This window comes from Coenobita brevimanus, chromosome 45 (genome assembly GCF_032717465.1).
Source record: "Coenobita brevimanus isolate Jiangsu-jjx chromosome 45, ASM3271746v2, whole genome shotgun sequence".
NCBI lineage: Eukaryota > Metazoa > Arthropoda > Malacostraca > Decapoda > Coenobitidae > Coenobita > Coenobita brevimanus.
In genome coordinates this window covers 32,648,652-32,671,151 of record NC_136998.1, presented here as the reverse complement: position 1 = coordinate 32,671,151, position 22,500 = coordinate 32,648,652, and the positions used below count along the sequence as shown (strand labels likewise).

Sequence of the window (22,500 nt, the reverse complement as noted above, 5' to 3'; positions counted from 1 at the left end):
TCCATGCTCTTCCATCCAGCCACCTGTTCCACATTGTACTCTTCTACATTCCCCTCTACATCTCCCACCAATGCACTTTTCCGAACCATTCTCCATATTTACATTCCAACCCAATATCTGTCTTTCAGGTTTTTCTCTTTTAGTACCCCCTACCATAGATCCTCTTCCACTCTTGCTTCCATGTCCCCCCTCTTCCAGTTCCCTCTCTTCCATAACCACCTCTGTCAGGTTTTCATTATCGTTTCTGTCGTCATCCGGAGCTGTTTTTGTTTTCTTTCCACGTAAATATCGTTCCTTTCTCGGTATCTCTCGTCCTGACCATCTTCCGTTCCAGACACTCTTCCATTTCCATCGTCCAAGTCTCTTACCATCCTACCATACTTCCCTCTCTCTATCGATATTTCCCAGGTCTCTTCCTGCAGCACCTCCTTTCGTGGCTGTCTTCCAAGTCTTCCTGTCCAAACGCCTCGTCTAGGTTCTTTGCTCCCATATTCTCCCTCTCTCTCTCTCTCTCTCTCTCTCTCTCTCTGTTTAGCATGCCTTCTGTCTATATTTTTCTCACTTCCAGTCCCTGTTTCAACATATTTCCGTCCATATTTCCCTCCTTGCGTCCTCCATCTCCCTCTTTTAGATCTCGAAATCATAGTCTACTCAGTAACAAGCAGCCTCGAAAGGATCATAAGGTCTGTTGTTGTTGTATGCTTTCCTTTGTATTCCTTTGTCTTCTCTCTTCCAGCATCTTCCTTCTCCAGTCCTCCCTACATTTCTCTCTTCCCCCCCCCCTTTTTTTAAATCTTCCAGTTCCTCCTCCTTATCCCTCATCTTCCTGCCCTCCTCTTCCTCTATCTTCCTCTCCGCCTCTTCCTCCACTTTCCTCTCCTCCTCTTCCTCCATCCTCCTCCCCTCTTCTTCCAGCATCGCCTTCCCCTTCCAGTCCTCCTTCCTTCCATGTCCCTCTCTGCCAGACGACCCCAGTTGAGTCAGAGGAGGCAGAACGACCCAAACATTACATTACCCCTGGAAATCCTGGAAATACTGGAATTACGCCACCAGGACGCTGCCACTTACCAGGGGGTGATGGAGGGGAGGGAGGAGAGGGTTGGGGGAGGTAGGAAAAGAGAAGGGAAAATGGGCAGAGTGGAAGGGAGGAGAGACATGAAAGGAGGATGGCGTCTGTGTGTCTGTGTTTGTTTGTGTGGGGGTGGGTCGTCTCTGTGGGTGAGTGGATGGTTTTGTGTGTGTGTGTGTGTGTGTGTGTGTGTGTGTGTGTGTGTGTGAGAGAGAGAGAGAGAGAGACCAGGCAGACAGACAGACAGAAAAAGAGAGTATAAATTGCCGGGTAGTTAAAAAGAAACCAGATGATCCTTTAAATCCCCAGATGAAGGAGAATTGAGATGATTGTTAAATGGCAAGGCAGACAACATGGAAAAGCAAAAATATAAGAAAAATATATCAGTCAGGCAAAATGGAGCCAGGAATATAGGACGAAATTCAGGAAAACAAGATCAGGGAAAAAGAGAGAGACGAGAGAGAAATAGGAAGGAAAGAGAGAATAAATGATGAAGCGCATGAAATAAAAAAAGGAAGAGAGAGTATGAGGGAAAAAACTGGGGAAAAACTGAGGGGAGGAGGAGGTAACAGGAGGGAGAAAAGGGGGGGCAACACACACACACACACACACACACACACACACACACACACACACACACACACACACACACACACACACACACACACACACACACACACACACACACACACACACACACACACATTTAAGCACCACTACCAACGTACACACACACACACACATTTAAGCACCACTGCCAACGCACACACAAGCCTTCTTCACACGCGCCTACACAAAGACAACAGCAGAGTCGTACACACACACACACACACACACACACACACACACACACACACACACACACACACACACACACACACACACACACACACACACACACACACACACACACACACCACTAATGCCCCCTAAACCCACATCCTCTCGCTGCTATCATCTTCCTCGTAGTGCTTTTTGCGGGGACAGGGATTATGGATGTGATGAGAGAGAGAGAGAGAGAGAGAGAGAGAGATGTTGGAGGGAGGGAGGGAGATTAGGAGGAAAAGAGGGAGAAGGTTGAGTCAAGATTGTTAGAGAGAAGAGAGTTAAAGAGAGATCATGAAGGGGTAAACAGAGTGCGGAGAGAGAAGAGAAAAGAGAGGAGGAAAGGGAGGGGAAGAGAGAAGGGGGAGGAAAGAGGGGAAGGACGAGAATGAGGTACGGAGATACAGCGAGGGAAGGAGAGGAAGGAAGTCAACATGAAACAGAAGAATGCAAAAAGAAGAAAAAGAATGAGGAATATGGTAAGGAAAAAGGAGGATAGTGAGGAAGACAGGGAGATGGAAAACGACAACACGCAAGAGTAGAGAAGGAGAGATGAGAGGAAGAGTGAGAGAGAGAGAGAGAGAGAGAGAGAGAGAGAGAGAGATTTAGTGAGGGGTAATTAGAGAGAGGGAAAGGGAGCGACCCCAGTTTCAACCCCATTCACATTTCCTCTCTTTATTACCTCTACGTTTCCCCTCCCGCCCTTCATCACACACACACACACACACACACACACACACACACACACACACACACACACACACACACACACACACACACACACACACACACACACACACACACACACACACACACACACACACACACACACACACACACACACACACACACACACACACACACACACACACACACACTTTATCTATCCATATCTTTATCTATCAGTGTTTTATCTACCTCAGTATGTATCTGCCGTCACCCTCTCACCTTTCCTCCCCCTCCGTCACACTCCATTTATTCTTTCACTGCCATAACTTCCTTTTTATTTTTTTGTTGCCACTACACTTTTTAAAATTGAGCTTAACCCTCTCCTGGTCGATACAGCTCTAGCATTCTCTCCCAGCTTCACCAGAGAGTGAGTCATAGGAGCCTGAGAGATAAGAGAGATAACGTCCCCTGAAGTCCAACTACCTGTTCATATCAGTTCTTTATCTCCCCTGAAAATATCGTAAGATACGTAAAATCGTCTGGAAGAGATAACAGTAAGATAACAGTACCGTGGTGTGATAAGGTTAATGGTGATAAGGATTGGTGGTGATAAGGGGTTGGTGGTGATAAGGGGTTGGTGGTGATAAGGGGTTGGTGGTGATAAGGGGTTGATGTTGATATGAGGTTGATGGTGATAAGGGGTTGATGGTGATAAGAGGTTGATGGTGATAAGGGGTTGATGGTGATAAGGGGATGGTGGTGATAAGGGGTTGGTGGTGATAAGGGGATGGTGGTGATAAGGGGATGGTGGTGATAAGGGGATGGTGGTGATAAGGGGATGGTGGTGATAAGGGGATGGTGGTGATAAGGGGATGGTGGTGATAAGGGGATGGTGGTGATAAGGGGATGGTGGTGATAAGGGGGTGACTGTAATTAACCTCTGCACTACGAGAGGCCATGATGCTGGAAATCTCTCTCTCTCTCTCTCTCTCTCTCTCTCTCTCTCTCTCTCTCTCAGTCATTTCCTATTCTACCAAATCATCATCATCATCATCATTATTATTAAACAGAAGGGGACCAAATTCAAGCTTCTTTTATTCGTAGATGTAGTACATATGTTCAGGCCTTTAAAAAAATGACGTGTGGCTATTTTCTGCTTTACTTTTTTCTTTTCCCAGACATGACAGTTTTATATGGGCTTTCAACCTTTCTTTATTTTTGCCCTAATAAAATCGTCATCATCTTAACGCATTTTTTTTTTTTTTTTGGTAAAAGGGGAGGGGGGTGTGGAAAAAAAAGCGAGAGAAGAAAAGTTCCACAAAAAATAAAAAGTTGCCATTTACAGGAGTGGTTAGCTTTCATTTCACCCCGTCACATTTTTCCCCCCTGCCGTCTCACCACACCTGTCCCCTGCGTCACACACCTGTCCCCTGCGTCACACACCTGTCGCCTGTCACCCCAGCGTCACATTTGGCCGTCACGCCCTGTCAACGCGGGCGGGGAGCATTTCGGTGTGTGTGGTAATTCGTGTCAGCCGTAGTGTTATGGGGAGGAAGTGGAGTGGGGAGGGGGGTAAAGCGAAGTGGAGGGGAGAGATAATTGGAGGAAAGGGAAAGGTGAGAGAAGAGAGGTGAAAAGTCGAAGAGAAGGAGAGGTGAGAGGAGAGGGAGAGGTAAGAAGCGGAGGTAAGAAGAGAGAGGGGAGAAGTATAAGGGAGAGGGGGATGTGTTTGAGATATAAGAGAAGGGGGAAGGGGAAAGAAGGTAGGAGGATTGAAAGGTAACTGGATAAGGGAAAATGATGGGGAAGTTGAGAAGTGGTGGAGGAGAGGTGGGAATAGGAAGGGAGGGAGGGAAGTGATGTATTGAGGAGAGAAATGGGAAGGAGGAATGTAGGGGAAGTTAAGGGAGAATAAGGGAAATGGAAGTGAGTAGAGGGAGAGAGGGAATGTACATAAAGATCTGGGAAGGGAAGGGAAAAGAGAAGCAGGAAGTGTGAAGAAAGTAGGGAAGAGGAATGAGAGAGGGCAGGGAAGAGGGGAAAAGCGATGAATAGAGGGGAGGGAAGAAGGGTATATAGAAGTGAGGATGAGAATGAAGGGAGTGAAGGGGAGGGGAAAGAGTGGAACGTAGGAAAAGGAAGAGAAGCGAAGGCGGGAGGGGAATTATGGGGAAATAGAGGGGGGGGGGAAGTAGTTTATGTGGGAAAGAGAGTAGGAAAAAGGAAGAAGGGAAGGGAGGAGAAGGGAAGGGGAAATGGAGGGGAGGGAGTAAAAGAATGTAATTGAACAGAGGGGCAAGTAGGAAGCAGAAATGAAGGGGAAGGGACGAGGGTGAGAAAGAAGCCAGGGGAAGGTAAGGGGAGATAAATCGGGAATGGCGGGGAGAAAGGAAGATGATATATGACAGAGATGGAGGAATATGCATGGGAGAGGAAAAGGGGGAGATGGACGAGGGAAGGAGAGAATGGAGGGTGGGGAGAGAAGAAACATGAGAGGGGGGAGGATAGGGAGAGAAGAAACTTGAGAGAGGGAGGATGGTGGTGAGAAGAAACTAGGAAATATATGAGGGAGGAAAGAAACGAAAAATGGACGATAAAATGAAGACAAATGAAGGAAGGAAGGAATTTTGAGAGAATGTAGAGGTGAGGAAAATTGGGGTGAAAGCTGGAATTAGGAGGAGGGTGAGGAGGGGTGAGGTAGCGAAGGGGGGGAGGCAGAAGTGGGGATGAGGGACGGAGGTAGCGGTGAGGTGGAGGGGGGGTCAGGGGGTAGACGTGGAGCAAGGTAATCAGTCCACACAAAAAAACACACCCACACACGCACACTTTCCCGTCCCTACACACACACACACACACACACGTACTGTACGTGGGGGTGAGGGATGGAGGTAGGGGTGGGGTGGAGGGGGGGTGAGGGGATAAACGTGGAGCAAGGTAATCAGTCCACACACACACACACAAAAAAAAAAAAACACCCACGCAAGCACACTTTCTTGCTCCTACACACACACACACACACACACACACACACACACACACACACACACACACACACACACACACACACACACGATATTGAAACCACGAAAGAAACTGTGATTAAAATAGGAAAATTAATCTCCATCCTTCCTCCCCCAAAATATATTCATTACTCATCTCAGAAATATTCCTCTCCTCAAAATATTACTTACGTCTTTTCCTATATTGCCCAATAAATTTTCACTCTATTTTTTGCATAATAGTTACGGCGCATCTGTTCTATATACCTGGTAATTCAATATTTTCCCAGCTCCGAGAATACTCCTTGAAACCCGGAATATTCCCTGTACTCTTATATCCCTAAAATATTCGCATTACCTCTAATATTGCTCATGACTTAAGAAATATCCGCTCCCCAAGTATTCCCTGCCGTCTCAAAATCTTCCCTAGACTTCCCTTCTTCCTTAAAAATACCCCTAAGCCTCAAGAAATATCCCTTACCCCTTAAATATATTCCCAATGCCTCCCCAGATGTGCCCTACCCATTAAGAATATCCCCATGTCCTCCCCAGATATTCCCTACCCGTTTAAGAATATCCCCAGTCCTCCCCAGATAATCCCCACCCCTTAGGAATATCCCCAGGCCTCCCCAAAATATTCCCAATGGCTTCCAGATATTCCCCGTGCCCGCCTAAAATTCGTGGCAAGTAAAGGTGCAATTTGGGCATTTGCGAATTTCATTAGGGCACGCCGCCCCCTTGGTAAACACGGCTTCATTATCCCTTACCTGCCACAGCTCAAAGGGGGGAAGAGGGAGAGGGAGGGGAAAGAGTGGGGGAGGGAGGGGAAAAGAGAGGGGATGGCGAAGGGGAAGGGTGAGGAAAGAAGGAGAGGTGAAGGATAAGTTGGGCAAGGAGTGACTGCAAAAGGGAGAGGGGTGGGGGAAAGGGAGGGAAAAGGGGGAGAAGGGGAGGGAGCGAGGGGAGAGGGGAGGGAGGAGAAGGGGAGAAGGAGACAACAGAGGGAAAGGGTGATGAAGGAGGAGTGGATAAAGGGGGAGGTGAAGAATAGGTTAGAGGAGTGATTGAAAGGAGGGCAGAGGGGAAGAGAGAAAGACGAGGGGAGGGGGTAGGCAGAGAGAGAGAGAGAGAGAGAGAGAGAGAGAGAGAGAGGAGGGGGGGGAGGGAGGGAGGTGCGTAAGTAGAGGTCAACGAACAGAAATAGAAATCCGCAAACAGGAAGGGATTAAGTCAGAAAAACAGGTCGGGGAGGAGGCAGACAGTGACAAATCGACGTCCCATTTAACCTGATATTTGCATAGGTCATTAGACGGAAAGGCAGAGGCGGCAAAAACCTACAGGCAGACGGACAGATAGATAGACACGAGAGGACAAGGCAGGCCGAGAAACAGAGAAGATAGACAGGTGGAGACAGACAGGGGAAAAAATGTATAGGAAAAAATGAAAGGGCATACGGACATTAAGCAGACACACACACATGCAGACAGAGAAACAGAAAGCAGGCAACCAAATAGAAAAAGACAGACAGGCAACACTGAAAAGTAGACAGAGACTAGACAGACAGGGTAAAAAAAAAAAAATCAAAATTAGGCAGAGTCGCTGAAAAAATGACAGACAAAAGACAGCAATGAAGAAGTAATAGTTAAAAAAGGTAGACAGAAGGACACGAAAGATAAACAGGAGGATGTGTTATGTGACCAACAGAGACAAAGGTGGAAAACAGACAGATGAACAGGGAATCAGACAGAGACATTGAATGAGAGAAGTACAGTGACAGAAGACCGACAAACGATCGACAGGAAGAGATGTTGAAAGACAAATTGATAGATAGACAGACAGTGAGGGATGCCAATAAGTAAAAATAGGCAGACAGTCAAAGAGACAGACAGACAGACTAGCCAGATAGACATATAGACAGACAGAGACAGAACAGAATGAACAGGACACACACACACACACACACACACACACACACACACACACACACACACACACACACACACACACACACACACACACACACACACACACACACACACACACACACACACACAGATAGACAGAGAGCTGAAAAAATGCCTCACCCCTGACAGCTGGACCCACTAGCTGTCAGGAGGAGACGGGACAAAATGTGGCTGTGGGAAGTTAGTTGATGGGGGAATTAGAGAGAGAGAGAGAGAGAGAGAGAGAGAGAGCACATAAATACGGAAAAAAGAAAATACATTGGGAAAGAGGGGAAAAAAAAAGGGTGAGAGAGGAAGAAACAGACTGGCGGCCATCATCATAAAGGTCGTAAGCATAATAATGAGAGAGAGAGAGAGAGGGAGAGAGAGAGAGAGAGAGAGAGAGAGAGAGAGAGAGAGAGAGAGAGAGAGAATGAAAAGAAACACAGCAAAACTCCCTAGCCTTCTTCTACAGCAGGAGGCTCTGTGAAACCTGGGCGGGAGAAATGAACAGTACCATAGTTAGCCCTTGAAGTTTGGTGTAACGCTCCCGGTTGCTAGTGGAAAATATAATACCAAACCCCCCAGAGTTTTATAGATTGATTCTTGTTTCCATGACAGAACTTTCTCTTAGAACTACTACCACCTCATCTTCTCTGTCTTCTTGTTCTTCTTCTGGTTCTTATAATTCTTCTTCTTCTCCTCCTCCTCCTCCTCCTCCTCCTCCTCCTCCTCCTTCTCGTGGAAAAAGAGCGTGCTTTGCCCCACTCATCTCACATGGTATGGAGTATGAAAATCTAATGAAAGGCACTAAAAAGAAGTATAACAACAATAATTACAGGAAATGGATTTTTACTTTCCAGGGAAGCAAAACACACACACACACACACACACACACACACACACACACACACACACACACACACACACACACACACACACACACACACACATGCATCCTCCTCACATACACAAACATTTACATACACATAGACAGACAGATGTACAGATAGACAGACAGGGGGAAAAAAAAAACAGATAAATAGAAATAAACACCCTGCATCTATCCAAAGTGAGACCTGGCACACGATTACTGAAATGCTGAGCGAAAGGAAAGTTGTCTCTGGGGAAAGTATGGAAATATTCACAGCCCGTCCTTCCGCTCCTCTGAGGGGAGAAGAGGAGGGGAGGAATGAGGAGAAGGAGGAGGACTGGAAGGGAGAAGAAATAGGGGAGGAAAATTTGAGAGGAGGAGGAGGGGAGAAGTTAGGAGACTGAGAAGTGGGAGGTGAATGGGAGATGGGAGAAGGATTGGAGAGGGGAAGAAGAAAGGGAGGAAGATTTGAGGGGAGAAAGAGGGTGGGGAGATGGGAGAAGAGGGGCAGGAGAGTGGGGGGAGTGGATTTGGGAAAAAACGAGCTGGGAAGGGTAGAGGAGAATGGGAAGATACGGTGATGTGAGTCGAAAGGGAGAGGAACTGGTTTGAGGAAGTAAAGGGAATATGAGAAGGAGAGAAAAGGAGAGAGAGAGAGAGAGAGAGAAAGAGAGAGAGAGAGAGAGAGAGAGAGGCGAAGGGAAGTGAAAGAGGAAGTGAAAGGAGGGATGAGAAGATGGGTAGAGAAGGTGAAGGGAAGTGGAAAAGCAAATATAAAAATCCAAAAGAAGAACAGGAAAGAGGGAAGAGGAAAAGGTAAGGAAGTGTAGGTAGGTTGGGGAGTAGCGAATAGGAACTGAAGTGGAAGGGTTAGGTAAAAGGGAAGGATAGAGGAGGGGGAGAAAGGTTGGAAAGGGGAGCAGGAGATTGAAAGGCAGGAGGAGGAGGGTAAAGTTAGGGAAGGGAAGAGAGGAAGAGAAGTCCAGCGTTTGCCCCAGAAGAAAGTGGGGGCAGTAGGAGGCTTGTAAACAGCAAAAACAAATCTTCGTCGAAATGAATTTGTGTGTGTGTGTGCGTGTGTGTGTGTGAGCAGTATTTCTTCGCTTGGCCTGTTTTCTTGGTGTCCACAGAGTTCTTGAATTAAACAGACCTCGTGAAATGGGGCATGTTAGTTAGATGACCAGCTGTTACGTTTTTGCCATCTAGATTATGCCGTGTACACAGTTTTCACAAAAGTACATAAATTTCCACCACGTAATATTATCCATTCGTTGTATAAACACTTCCAGAAGCTTACGTAGTTATTGTCTTTGTTATTTTTTATTGTTATTGTTGTTTGTTATTTTCGTTGTTATTGTTGCTTAGCCCCGGTCTGTCCTCCTGCCATACTGTTTCTCCTCTGATCTGCCCTGTTGTGTCTTAATCCAGGTCAATCCAGGCCAACCCACCGCAACCCAGTTCCTCTTTGTCTGAAGTAGGTAAATTTATGGACTTTACTGTTTCTACTTTTAACTTTTCCAAATGTGCATTAATCTACCCAATCCAGCCCAGCCTAACTTAACCCTTAACCCATTTTAACCCAGCCTTGCCTAGCGCATCTAACCTGACAGAACCCAGCACTGGCAAACTTATCCTAACCTAACCTAGTGTAATCTAACGTAACCAAGCTTAACAAAACCCAAACCAATCACACCCACCAAACACAAACCTACCCTACCCTGCCCTACCCTACCATACCATACCCTAACCTAACCTACCCTAACCTAACCTAACCTACCCTAACCTAACCTAACCTACCCTAACCTAACCCCACCTAACCTCACCTGTCTTCACCAAGCCGCACCCAGACACCCCATTCTCATTCCACCCCACCCTAAGATATTTTAAGAAGTCCCAGGTCGATCTTACAAGGGGGATTTAGAGGATTTAAAAGACAGGCAAACACAGAAGTCGGCCAGGGAATCCAGACTTGCTCCTCTGAAAAATAGTGAAGCATTAGCATATATCAGAGGCGAGGTCGAGAGAGAGAGAGAGAGAGGGAGAGAGAAAGAGCAAAACGGCAATGTAAGAATACCAGGGAGTGAAAAATATTTGTATTTGTCTCTGTGAGGTGTGTGTGTGTGTGTGTGTGTGTGTGTGTGTGTGTGTGTGTGTGTGTGTGTGTGTGTGTGTGTGTGTGTGTGTGTGTGAGAGAGAGAGAGAGAGAGAGAGAGAGAGAGAGAGAGAGAGAGAGAGAGAGAGAGAGAGAAACCTTGCAAATCTAATATGAGACTCAGAAAGCAGCCCTGAGGAAGTGGCAGGGTGAAGCTGTTTTCGTCCACTGACTCTGTCTCTCTCTCTCTCTCTTCCCTGCTGCTCCACTGTCCACACCAACCCTCTCTCCTTCCATATTCACTCATCCTGCCTCCACACTACTCCACTTCATCCACACCTCCGCACTATTCTACTTCATCCACACCTCCACGCCCAATCGACCTGACAAACACCCAATCGATCCATCCATTTCATGCCCAACAATATATGTCATGTTTGGCCCGCCTCCTCGTCTCTCTATTTACTGGCGTCTTAACAACCCACAGGCGGGGCAGATTAGCTTAGTTACTGCTGGGCCCTGTTAAACAATTAAGGGGGAGGAGGTGTGCTTGTTTGACGCGTTGGGGGTAAAGGAGGAATGAAGGAGAAAAGAAGGAAGAGGGGTAGTGTTTGAGAGTGAAAGAGTGGAGGAAGGAGGACAGGCTATGTTCATGTAAGGAAAGAAGAATGAAGGAAGTAAGGGTTGTGTTTGTGTAAGGAAGGAAGGGTGAAGGAAGGAGAGGCAGGGGGAATGAAGGAAGGAAGGATGGAGGAAGGAGCTGTGTTTGAGTAAGGAAGGAAGGATGGAGGAAGGAGCTGTGTTTGAGTAAGGAAGGAGGGATGGAGAAAGGAGGAGATCGTGTGTGTGTTAGGAAGCAAGGATGAAGGAAGGAGGGAGGAGAGGTTGTTGTGTGTAAGGAAGGAAGGATGGAAAAAGGAGGAGAGGTTGTGTGTGTGTTTAGTTGATGACAGTGAGTGGTGAAAGAAGAAAGATAGGAGAAATGAAGGATAATATTTCGTAGGGAAGTATTGAACAAATGAAGGAGAATAAAGAAGGGAGATGCAGTGAATGAAGGAAGGGAGAAAAATAAAGAAGGAAGGAGGACCGAAAGGAAACTAAGAAGGGAATGAGTGAAGGTAATAAGAACAGATAGAAGAATAAAAGAAAGAAATGCAAGAAGAAAGGAAGGGAGGATGGGGAAAAGGAGGACGATTAGGTAGGGTGTGTTTGATGAAAAAGAATAATGGGGAAGGAACGATAAGAGAAGAAAGGCAGGAAGGCAAGAATGAATGAATGAAAGAATGAATAAAAGAAAGCACGGAAGAAATGAAGAAAGAAAAGAAAGAAGGAAGGAAGGAAGGAAGCCTTGATAAATGGCTTTTGCTTCCTTGTTGACTTTGCTTTAAAGTTATGTTTGTCTTTCTGTTTTCTTTCCTTATTTCTTAGCTTTGTCCCCTCCCCCCTTCTCTCTCTCTCTCTCTCTCTCTCTCTCTCTCTCTCATTATTCTGCATATTTCTCTTCTGAAGCGGGCCGTCAGTCTTTCTGTCTCTTGCACTTACGTTCTCAAATTCTCTTATATTTTATTTCTTTGTTCCTTTTTTTTTTTTTTTGGCCTGGGATTTTCTCTTCCACTTTATATCTCTGTCTGTCTGTCTCTCACGATGACCCAGACTCTGACACAAACATACCCATTGCAACACCTTGGTTTCACAGGCAATATTTTCACTGCAGACACCTCTTCTCCATTCCTACTTCCCCTGCCTCGGAAAGATAATTCTGGCTGTACACCGAAAAGAGGGTCCGGTGTCACACTTCCCCTCATGCTGGCTGCTACAGTTATAATTCCTAGTAGAGGATGTGGAGAAGGATATTTAGAGTACCAAGCCTATTGAAACAGTTTTAGATTTGCGAAAAGCTGAAGAAAGACAGATTGAGGAGAGACAGTGGAAGCAAATTTTGGAACAGAGTGGATACAGCATTAAAACTATTATTTAGCTCTGCAAAAAGGATGATGAAGGAGTTATAGACGTAACGAAATACATTTAGATATAGTAATGGGCATAGAGAAGTAGATTTACAAAGAGTAACAGACGTAGTGAAACAGATTTAGAAAGAACAGAGGAAAAGTGAACAATAAAAAAAGTAATACGAAATACACTTAGACATAGCAATGGCCGTAGAAAAACAGATTTAGATAAATAACAGACGTAGCGAAACAGTTGTAGAAAGGGCAGTGATAACAGTGAAGCATTAAAAAACGTAATATGACTATGGAAGCCTATTGAAAGAGTAATGGAGATCAAGAAACAGATATAGTAGTAGTAACAGAGACTTAAGATCGAGTTGAAGCAAATTCAGAAAGGGGGAAGGGCGTCGTTAAACCGATTTAGACAGGGTGATGGAAACAAGGAAACAGATTAAGAAGCCTGGGTCCGTCTCCCGATAGAAGAACTTTTATTAAACTCTGTGTCCTGTCTTGTCAGTCTTCATTACCGTCTCGCAGTGAGGTCACGTTGGTCACTTGTTTTTCCGGAAGAGAGAGAGAGAGAGAGAGAGAGAGAGAGAGAGAGATCCAACCAAACAGCAAGACATACAGATGACGGCTCACCATCAGCGTAGTTAAATTTTATGCAGAAGTTTAGTACCTGAAAAAACTTACAAAGACAGAGTTCTGACAAAACATTTTACAAATATGATTTCCATTTTAACGTCAGTGCAAAGAATTCTAAAAAAAAAAAAAATACAGCAAATATACTGACTTAACAAATAATATTAATTTCCGTCTACTTTCAGTTCTTAGCAGTAAGTGAAGTGAGATGAGGCAGTCATTGTGTATTACATGTTTTAATATATTCCAAGAGAGAGAGAGAGAGAGAGAGAGAGAGAGAGAGAGAGAGAGAGTGTCAATTTTCAGCAAAAAAAAAGTGAATTGATTCCAAGGATCCTAGATGGCTTCCCTCGCATTCACAAATTTATCACATGCCAATCTTATTTTTTGGCAGAACGTGATTGGGTGTCAATTAAGCTATCCTATTTTTAATATTCGTAGACAGTGTGATTAAAAATTGGGTAAGCATTAACAGACCAGAATATAAATTGAGTGTTAAATCCTCGTGTCATCGTTATCTGTCTCTGCGAAACATTTTTTCATACTTATGTGCATCAGTTTTGTCATATAAATTATGCTGATACACTTTTTTTTGTAGATTTTGTGTCATTTTGATCATATAAAGAAATCTAATGAAAATTCATATTATTTTGGTTTAAAAGTTGAAGGTTAGTTCAAAACATCTTGACACATTTATTTATATATATATATATATATATATATATATATATATATATATATATATATATATATATATATATATATCCCTGCTTGTCGTAAAAGGCGACTAAAAGGGTTGGCGGAGGGTTAGTGCCCCTCCCCGGAAAACAACTAACTAAAAAAACAAACAAGAAGCCTCGGACAAGGACTGACCAAACGATGACGACCCAGGACCGGACAAAGGACTTGGTAATGAGTACATGGAATGTAAAAGGAGCGAATGATGAGGTGAAAGAGAGAGAGATTGTCCAGGTGCTTGAGGGTGCGAAAGTGGATGTATGTGGAATAACTGAAACAAAATGGAGAGGAGAAAGTGTGAGAGAATGGGAGTATGGATGGGGTATATGTGCAGGAGTAGATGAGAATGAGAGGGCAAAGGAAGGAGTGTGTATAGTTGTGAGTAAAAGATGGAAGAAGAGCATAAGACAGTATGGATCAGTTGGGTCAAGGATTGTGTGGGTAAAGTTGAAAGTTGGAATACAAATGTGGGCGATTGTGTGTGTGTATGCGCCAACGCAAGATCGTGCTAGAAGAGTGAGAGAAGAGTTCTGGACAAATGTGGAAGTGTGCATGGAAAAGTTTGGAAGGAATGAGAGAGTGTTTTTGATTGGTGATATGAATGGTAAAGTTGGTAATGTGAAGGTGGATGGAATAGTTGGTGAGTGGGGTGTGCCTGTCGAGATAGATGAGAATGGGAGTGCGTTAGTGGACATTTGTGCTGGGAGGGGGTTGGTGATAGCCAATACCCTCTTCAGGCATAAAATGATCCACAGGTATACATGGCGAGTGATGAGAAGGGTGGGTGGTGAACTGAATGAAAGGAAGGCAATGATTGATTATGTGTGTGTGGATGAAAGGATGTGAAGATGTGTAAAGGATGCAAGAGTGTATAGAGGTTGGGGGAGTGGACTTTCTGACCACTGCTTGGTGGTGGCCAGAATTAGGATGCAAGTGAGATGGAGGAATAGAAGAAGGGAAAGACGAGAGGAAGGGGTAGTTGCAAGGAGAGTGGAAAGGTTACAAGAGGATGAGAAAAAGGCAGAGTATAAGAGAGAAGTGGAGGAACGATTGGGCAAATATGAATTGGAGCATGTGGGAGACGTGGAAAGTGTGTGTAGGATATTTACAGAAGAAATATGTGCAGCATGTGATGTGGTGTGTGGAAGGAAGAGAAGACGGAGGGGGGTGCAAGGAACAGCGTGGTGGACTGAAGAGGTGAAACAGGCTGTGGCACAAAAGAAGAAAGCATACAATGAATGGATGAGAAATAGGGGCGTGGAAGAAGTTGAGAGGCGGAAGAGAGAGTTATATGTGGAAAGGAAGAGAGAAGTGAAAAGATTAGTAAGAGAGAGTAAGAAGAGAGTGGATGAGGAATTTGGAAGGAATTTGAGTGTAAAGTGGAGGGACTGTAAGAAAATGTTCTGGAGAGAAGTGAAAAGAGTAAGACAGGGTGGAAGTGAAGTTAGCAGGGGAGTGAAAGATAAAAATGGTAGATTACTAGTGGAGAAGGGAGAAAAAGTGAGCAGATGGAGAGAACACTTTAAGGAATTGTTGAACGTAGAGGATGGAAGTAATGCGAGTATAAGTGGCTGGGGAATGGCTGGGAGAAGGAGGGAGGTGAGAAGACAGGAAGAAATCAGTAGGATAGAAGTTGTGGAAGCAATGAAGAAAGTTAAATCGGGGAAAGCCCCAGGAATTGATGGAGTGTGTGGTGAAATGTTGAAGCATGGAGGAGAGATAGTAGTAGAATGGATGTGGAAGATGTGCAGATTGGCCTGGGAGGAAGGTAGAGTCCCGGAGGATTGGAAGTCAGGTATAATTATTCCCTTGTACAAAGGAAAAGGGGAAAAAGAAGTGTGTGGTAATCATAGGGGCATTTGTCTTCTTAGTATAATAGGAAAAGTGTATGGTAGGATACTTATAGACAGAGTTAGAGAAAGAACAGAGAAATTAGTTGGAGAAGAACAGGGAGGCTTGAGGAAGGGAAGAGGTTGTGTAGATCAGATATTCATTCTTAGATCTTTAGTGGAAAAGTTTCTAGAGAAGGGAAAGAAGTTGTATGCGGCTTTCATGGATTTGGAGAAAGCATATGACAGGGTGGATAGACAAGGATTGTGGAAAGTGTTAAGAATATATGGAGTAGATGGGAAGTTGTTGAATGCTGTGAAGAGTATGTACGATGGTGCGAAGGCTGCAGTGCGTGTGGATGGTGAACTAAGTGAATTTTTCTCTTTGAAAGTTGATTTGAAACAGGGATGTGTCATGTCTCCATGGTTGTTCAATCTGTACATGGATGGGGTAATAAAAGAGGTACAAGGTAGGTTAGTGGATGTTGGAGTGGCCCTGGTGAGAGAGGATAGTGTTTGGAAACTCCCTGTACTGTTGTTTGCAGATGATACTGTGTTGTTGAGTGAAGACGAAGGGGAGCTGCAAGGCTTGGTGGATGAGTTTGAGAGAGTGTGTAAGAAACGGAACCTAAAGGTGAATGTAGGGAAGAGTAAAGTGATGGTCTTTGAGAGAGGTGAAGTTAGTGAATGTACAGCGAGGTTAGATGGTGAGGAATTGGAAAATGTGAGTACGTTTAAGTATTTGGGTAGTGTGATGAGTAAGGATGGAGGTTTGGAGGGTGAAGTGCTTGAAAGGGTACAGCAGGGAAGAAAGGTTGCTGGTTCCTTGAAAGCAGTGATAAGAAACAGGGAAGTGAGCATGGAAGTGAAAAAGTTACTACATGACAGTATTGTGATACCAACTCTAACGTACGGAAGTGAAGCTTGGACATTGTTGGAAGGACACAAGTCAAGAGTGAGAGCAGTGGAAATGAGTTATTTAAGAGGAGCCTGTGGAGTCACATGGAGAGACAGGCTGACGAATGAGGATATAAAGGAGCGTTGTGGTGTGGATGTGGATGTGATAGGAAGCGTTATGAGGAACACACTGAGGTGGTTTGGCCATGTGGAGAGGATGGAGGGTGAAAGACTGACGAAGAGAGTGTATGTGAGTGAGGTGGAGGGGGGAAGAGGGAGGGGGAGGCCGAGGATGAGATGGAGGGATGGGGTGGAGAGGTATATGAGAGAGGAGAGTGTGAGTTGGGAGCAGGGCAGTGAAATGGCGGGGGACAGGGCGACTTGGAGGCGATTTGTTTGTGGCCACCCCAAACGGGATTGAGGCGTCTGGCAATAGATAGATAGGTAGAAGCATTTCAAAGCATTTTTTGCTCCATTTACAGCCAGTTACAATGCCTCAAAGTTTCCTGTTGTCCTGTAAAATCTCTATATCCTTTGAATGTGTCTTGTTACCCTGTATGTCTCTTTTTGATCGTCTTACACTCTTTCTTTTTCCCCTTGCTAAATAAATTGTAATAATTATAGTATTATCTACAAACTTCCTTTTACACTCCCAAGCTACTTGCAGGACTTTCAAGGTCAAGAATATAATTTCCTTTTAGAATCTTTCTATTCCCTTGAGGATTATGTTACGGGGCAGAACGTCGTATCATTCGTGGGTTGTGCCCCTCAAAGCATTGTTTTGCCCTCAGAAAGCAGCTACCGTCTGAAGAAATAAACCTTGTAGCTTTTTTCTTTGTGTATTTTTCGATATTTTGTTCTTGTGCAGCTAAGATGGAGAAAAAGAATAGTAGAAGTATAATGAGAGAATTGTCTTGACCTCTTGGTTACTGTTAATAAGAACCACTTTTTTAGTAATTTTAGCATTTATTCTGTGCCAAATGAGATATGATGGCAGGTTTGTGTATTTCAGAACGTGTTCTTCGTAGAGAGAGAGAGAGAGAGAGAGAGTTGGATGGTGATTATTTGTGGTATAATATGCTGATTATGATTGATAATTGAAGATTGGTAAATGATTTTCAGTTATATCAATGAGGGAGTAGGTAGTGGTAGTTGGTGGTAGTTAGATAGATAGAAAGGTGAATGGATGGATGGATAGATAGACTGATATACAAAAATAGACAGAAGTGGATGATTATAAGATTGTGGTAGGTGTTGATATGGATTGTGGTAAATGGTGTTAATAGACAGTGCAGTAATTGACAGGTGGTGGGCAGTAACGAGGGGACGGGTGTGTATGCAGTGGTGGCGTGGACAGGCACTGGGTACACACGCACACGCTCCAGACACACACAAGACGAGCGGAGGTACACACGCCCACATAGTCACTTCTACACACACTCAGGCACTTGCTTGTGTTTACTGACCCACATAGGTACTTAAATACACATAGATAACTAGCACACATACACATATTTACACATGTAGACACTCGTACGCATAAGCATTTAAACGTACATTCATACATACATATATAGGCTGTATACAGAATATATACTGTATGCTTGCAAACTTATGCGTCTCTCTCTCTCTCTCTCTCTCTCTCTCTCTCTCTCTCTCTCTCTCTCTCTCTCTCTCGACGTAAAGTCTGGGTATAAAAACAGAAATACGCAAAAAATTATGTACACATGGGAACAATATACTGTAGGTTAAAGTACACACAGTTATCTTTACGCACATGTGAATTGGGGTTTTATATTTAGTGTGTACGTAGGTAAATATACACTAATTCTTCACACACACACACACACACACACACACACACACACACACACACACACGTAAAAAATGTGGAGTATGTATGCACTAAAATTCTCTCTCTCTCTCTCTCTCTCTCTCTCTCTCTCCCTCCCTCTCTCTCTCTCTCTCTCTCCCACACACTCCTACCCACACATCATTATGCACGCACTCCGGCGAAATTAGGAAAGTAAAAATATAACATTATTATTCTCTCTCTCTCTCTCTCTCTCTCTCTCTCTCTCTCTCATAAAAGAATAAACTTGGCCAGAAATCATACCCATCCTGTCACCCATTTCTCAAGCGCGCACACACACACACACACACACACACACACACACACACACACACACACACACACACACACACACACACACACACACACACACACACACACACACACACACACACACACACACACACACACACACATACACACACACACACACACACACACACACACACCTCCTCCCCAGCACCCAGCCAGTCCCTCCTGTGTACCCTGGGTGTAATGGGTGTTGACACTCGGGTAACAAGCGGCTCGCCCCTCGCTGCACCCACCGCAAACACACCCGACCCGACCCACCACTACCTGGCCCTCCCTTCCCTCGCTAATTGGCCGCGGGTTCGATTCTGGAGTGTGGACGAGGTTAGGACTGGGTGTGTGGGTGAGGTGTGGATGGGGTGTGAGTGGGCATTTGAGAGTGAGTGAATGTGTGTGTGTGTGTGTGTGTGTGTGTGTGTGTGTGTGTGTGTGTGTGTGTATGGAACTGTGTAGTTATAGAGGGCGTGTGAGTTTAGATGGGCATTGAATACAGCTTCTATGGGTATATATGGGTGTGGATGTGGGTGTGGGTGAAGTATAAGTGAATGTGAATTGCGTGTGAGTGCAAGAAGGTGAGAGTGAGTGAGTGAGTGAGTGAGTAGGGAAGAGCGAGAGAAGATGAGTGGGCAGATGAGTGGGTGAGAGAGTGACTGACGAAGTGGTGAAGGTGTGGGTGAAAGTAAGTGCAAGAGAAAGTAAAGGGAAAATAAAATGCATAGGAATATCTCTCTCTCTCTCTCTCTCTCACATACACACACACACACACACACACACACACACACACACACACACACACACACACACACACACACACACACACACACACACACACACGTAAGCCCAGTATGCACACGCACACGCATATGTACACGAAGTTAATCCCAGCTTAGGCCGCACTGTAATCCCAAAGTACACACACACACACACACACACACACACACACAGCAGCAGCAGGATTAATTAGTATGTCATAAATCACCTTTACACACATGCAAAGTTAACCTGTTCCACACACACACACACACACACACACACACACACACACACACACACACACACACACACACACAGCAGCAGCATTAATTAGTATGTCATAAATCACCTTTACACACATGCAAAGTTAACCTGTTCCACACACACACACACACACACACACACACACACACACAGAGTCAGATAATCCTACACACGCTAATGAGAACAAAATATTACATTACTGCGACCACCAAACCCCCACTGATCCTGCAAGCTACACTGCTAATGCCGTATTGAGCTCACCACTGCCCCCTTCACCCCTCACCCCTCTCACCCTCACCCCTCTCACCCCTTACATCCCCTGGCCGACATTTCCCTTCTCCACCCCCCCGTCATCATCCTTTTACTGCCTTTCACTCCTTCTCCTGTACCCGTCTCCTTTCTCTTTCTTTCCCTATCCTAAGTCACTCTCCTCTCACCCCTTACCCTCATCCCTCACCCCTCTCACCCCCCACCGCTCCCCTCGACCCTGACCTCTCACGACCCCCTCATACCTCTCTCGGCCCCCCCTTCTGTCCCATCTTACTCCCACGCCGACCGCTTTATGCTGTTTTCCTTTCTCCTTCTCCTCCCCGTCTCTCCCTTCTTCTTTCCCAGATCCTAAGCCTCTCTGCCTCCCTCCCCCCCCCCGACCCTTATCCCTTACCTTCTTCTTGCTGTTCCTCCCTAACGCCTTGCTTCCCTCCCTTTCCTTCTATTGCTTGCCCCTCTCCGTCTTACTTATCCGTCACTTCTTCTTTGTGTCTCCTCACCACATCCCTTCCGTTTTCACCTTACCTTCGTTCGCCACATTCCCCTTACCTCTCCCTCCTCATTCCTCTCTTCCTTCCCTCTCCTACTCCTCATCTCTCCACTGTTCGTCTTTCTTCTCTGTCCCTCACCCCTCATTAGTCTCCCTTCTTCCTCAGCTCTTTCTTTCCTTTCGTCCCCCTTACCTTTCCCTCACACTTTATTACTCCTCCCTTTTTCCACATTGCCTCTCTGTCTTCCACACCGCCCCTCTGTCCTTCACAACACCCCCTCTCCATCACCCCTCTTTCTTCCTCACCCCTTCCCCTCTGTTCTCTCCTCTTCCTTTCCCCTCTCCCTGCCCGCTCCTCCCCCTTCGCCTCCTTATCCCTTCCCTCTCTCCCCTCTTCCCTCTCTCGTCCTCCTCTCCTTCTCCCCTAGTCCCCACTGTCGGGATTATACGCAGAGGATTTTGTATATAATAATGTAGGCAAGGTTTGTGTGTGTGTGTGTGTGTGTGTGTGTGTGTGTGTGTGTGTGTGTGTGATGTGCGTGCATGTGTGTACGTGTTTATTTATATCACCTAGTATACCCCAACCCCTTAATCTTTCAGTCCGGCATTAAAGGAGAAATGACGAATAAAAGTATGACCCTGATATTAGAGAGAGGGAGGGAGAGAAAGAGAGAGAGAGAGAGAGAGAGAGAGAGAGAGAGGATAACTAACCGCATTGTCATTATCCAGGTATTAAACTTTAGCTTACAATGTAGACTTCATGCTGTGGTTAAAGCTCCATTTTGACCAACGCCGCCATGTAATTTAGAATGAGAGAGAGAGAGAGAGAGAGAGAGAGAGAGAGAGAAGGAACCCCAGGGAAAAATGCAGGAAAAAGTGAAATTATTAAGGACAAAGCCTGTTAATAACACCTCCATACGTACCCATTAAATCTGCCAACTAACCCATCTTTATACCCATTAAATCCCCTAAGTAACTCACCTTTATACCCATTACATCTGCTAACTAACCCACCTTTTTTTCTCAGGTCTACACGCGAGTTGGGACGAGTGGTGGACGTACGATGGGATTTCTGGTGAGTATTTCCCTTTTAGCTCTAATTTTAGCTGTGATAGCGGTGGAAGGAGTTAGAGACACGAAAGCTAACCTACACCTGTCCCAAATTAGCTTTCCTGTAGTGAGATAATTTTAGCTTAGGACGCCTCGTGATGACAGTAGCAAAAGACACGATATTTTTTCTCGCCTGAGTTGTTATGTGACTTAAAATCGTGTAATGACTAGAAGTGGATGGAGTTATGGAATGCGTTTTCACCTTTTATCTGTCTCATTGTCTTTTTTTTTATGCCCCCTATGTATAAAGCCAGGGGATATAGTGTTGGTCATGTCTGTCCATCCATCTTTACGTCCTTCCGTCCTTCCTTCCCGTTTTGCATTTAGCCATTTCCGAAGAAACTGTAAAAGGTGAGATCATTTCAGCCATGCCAAAGTTTGATGACCTTAACCCTCCGTATGACCTTGACCTCACATTTCTTGAATTTGCGTTTAGTCATTTTCTCGAACACTTTATGCCAAAATTTGATGACCTTGACCTTCTGTTTGACCCACGGCGGGGCTTTCATGGCTTGTGGACATATTTCTGCTCTTCCTTTTTATTGTCCAGCCACCTGTCATTCTGTTTTATATCTACCTGTCTTTCTGTTGTTTATCTTCCTCTTGTTTCCTGTTGTCTGTCCACCTGTCTTCTCTGTTGTTTACGGGTCTTTTTATTGTCTCTCTACCAGTCTCTCTTTTTATTGTCTATCCACCTGTCTGTTTTTCTGTTGTCTGTCCCCCTGTCTTTCTTTTGTCAGTCTCCCTGTCTTTCTGTTGTTTGTCTATGCTTTTTCTTTTGTATCTCTACCTCTCTTTCATTCTGTTGTCTGACTACCTGACTTTTTCATTTTTTTCTGTCTGATATTAAATTCTATATTGGGTTGATTTCAGTTAATATCAGGTATTATTATCCCCACTCATCGAACTTCCTATGTACTCCTGTG

General features: G+C 45.0%; 1 protein-coding gene across 1 annotated transcript in view; it reads left to right on the top strand.

Annotated features, from left to right (window-relative positions):
* CARPA (Carbonic anhydrase-related protein A) overlaps window positions 1–22,500 on the top strand; it is a 556,097-nt gene that overhangs the window by 106,040 nt on the left and 427,557 nt on the right. Inside the window, exon 2 of the mRNA XM_080271217.1 lies at window positions 21,492–21,539. Within this exon, the coding sequence (XP_080127343.1) occupies window positions 21,492–21,539 (48 nt within the window). The remainder of the gene's footprint in view (window positions 1–21,491; window positions 21,540–22,500) is intronic.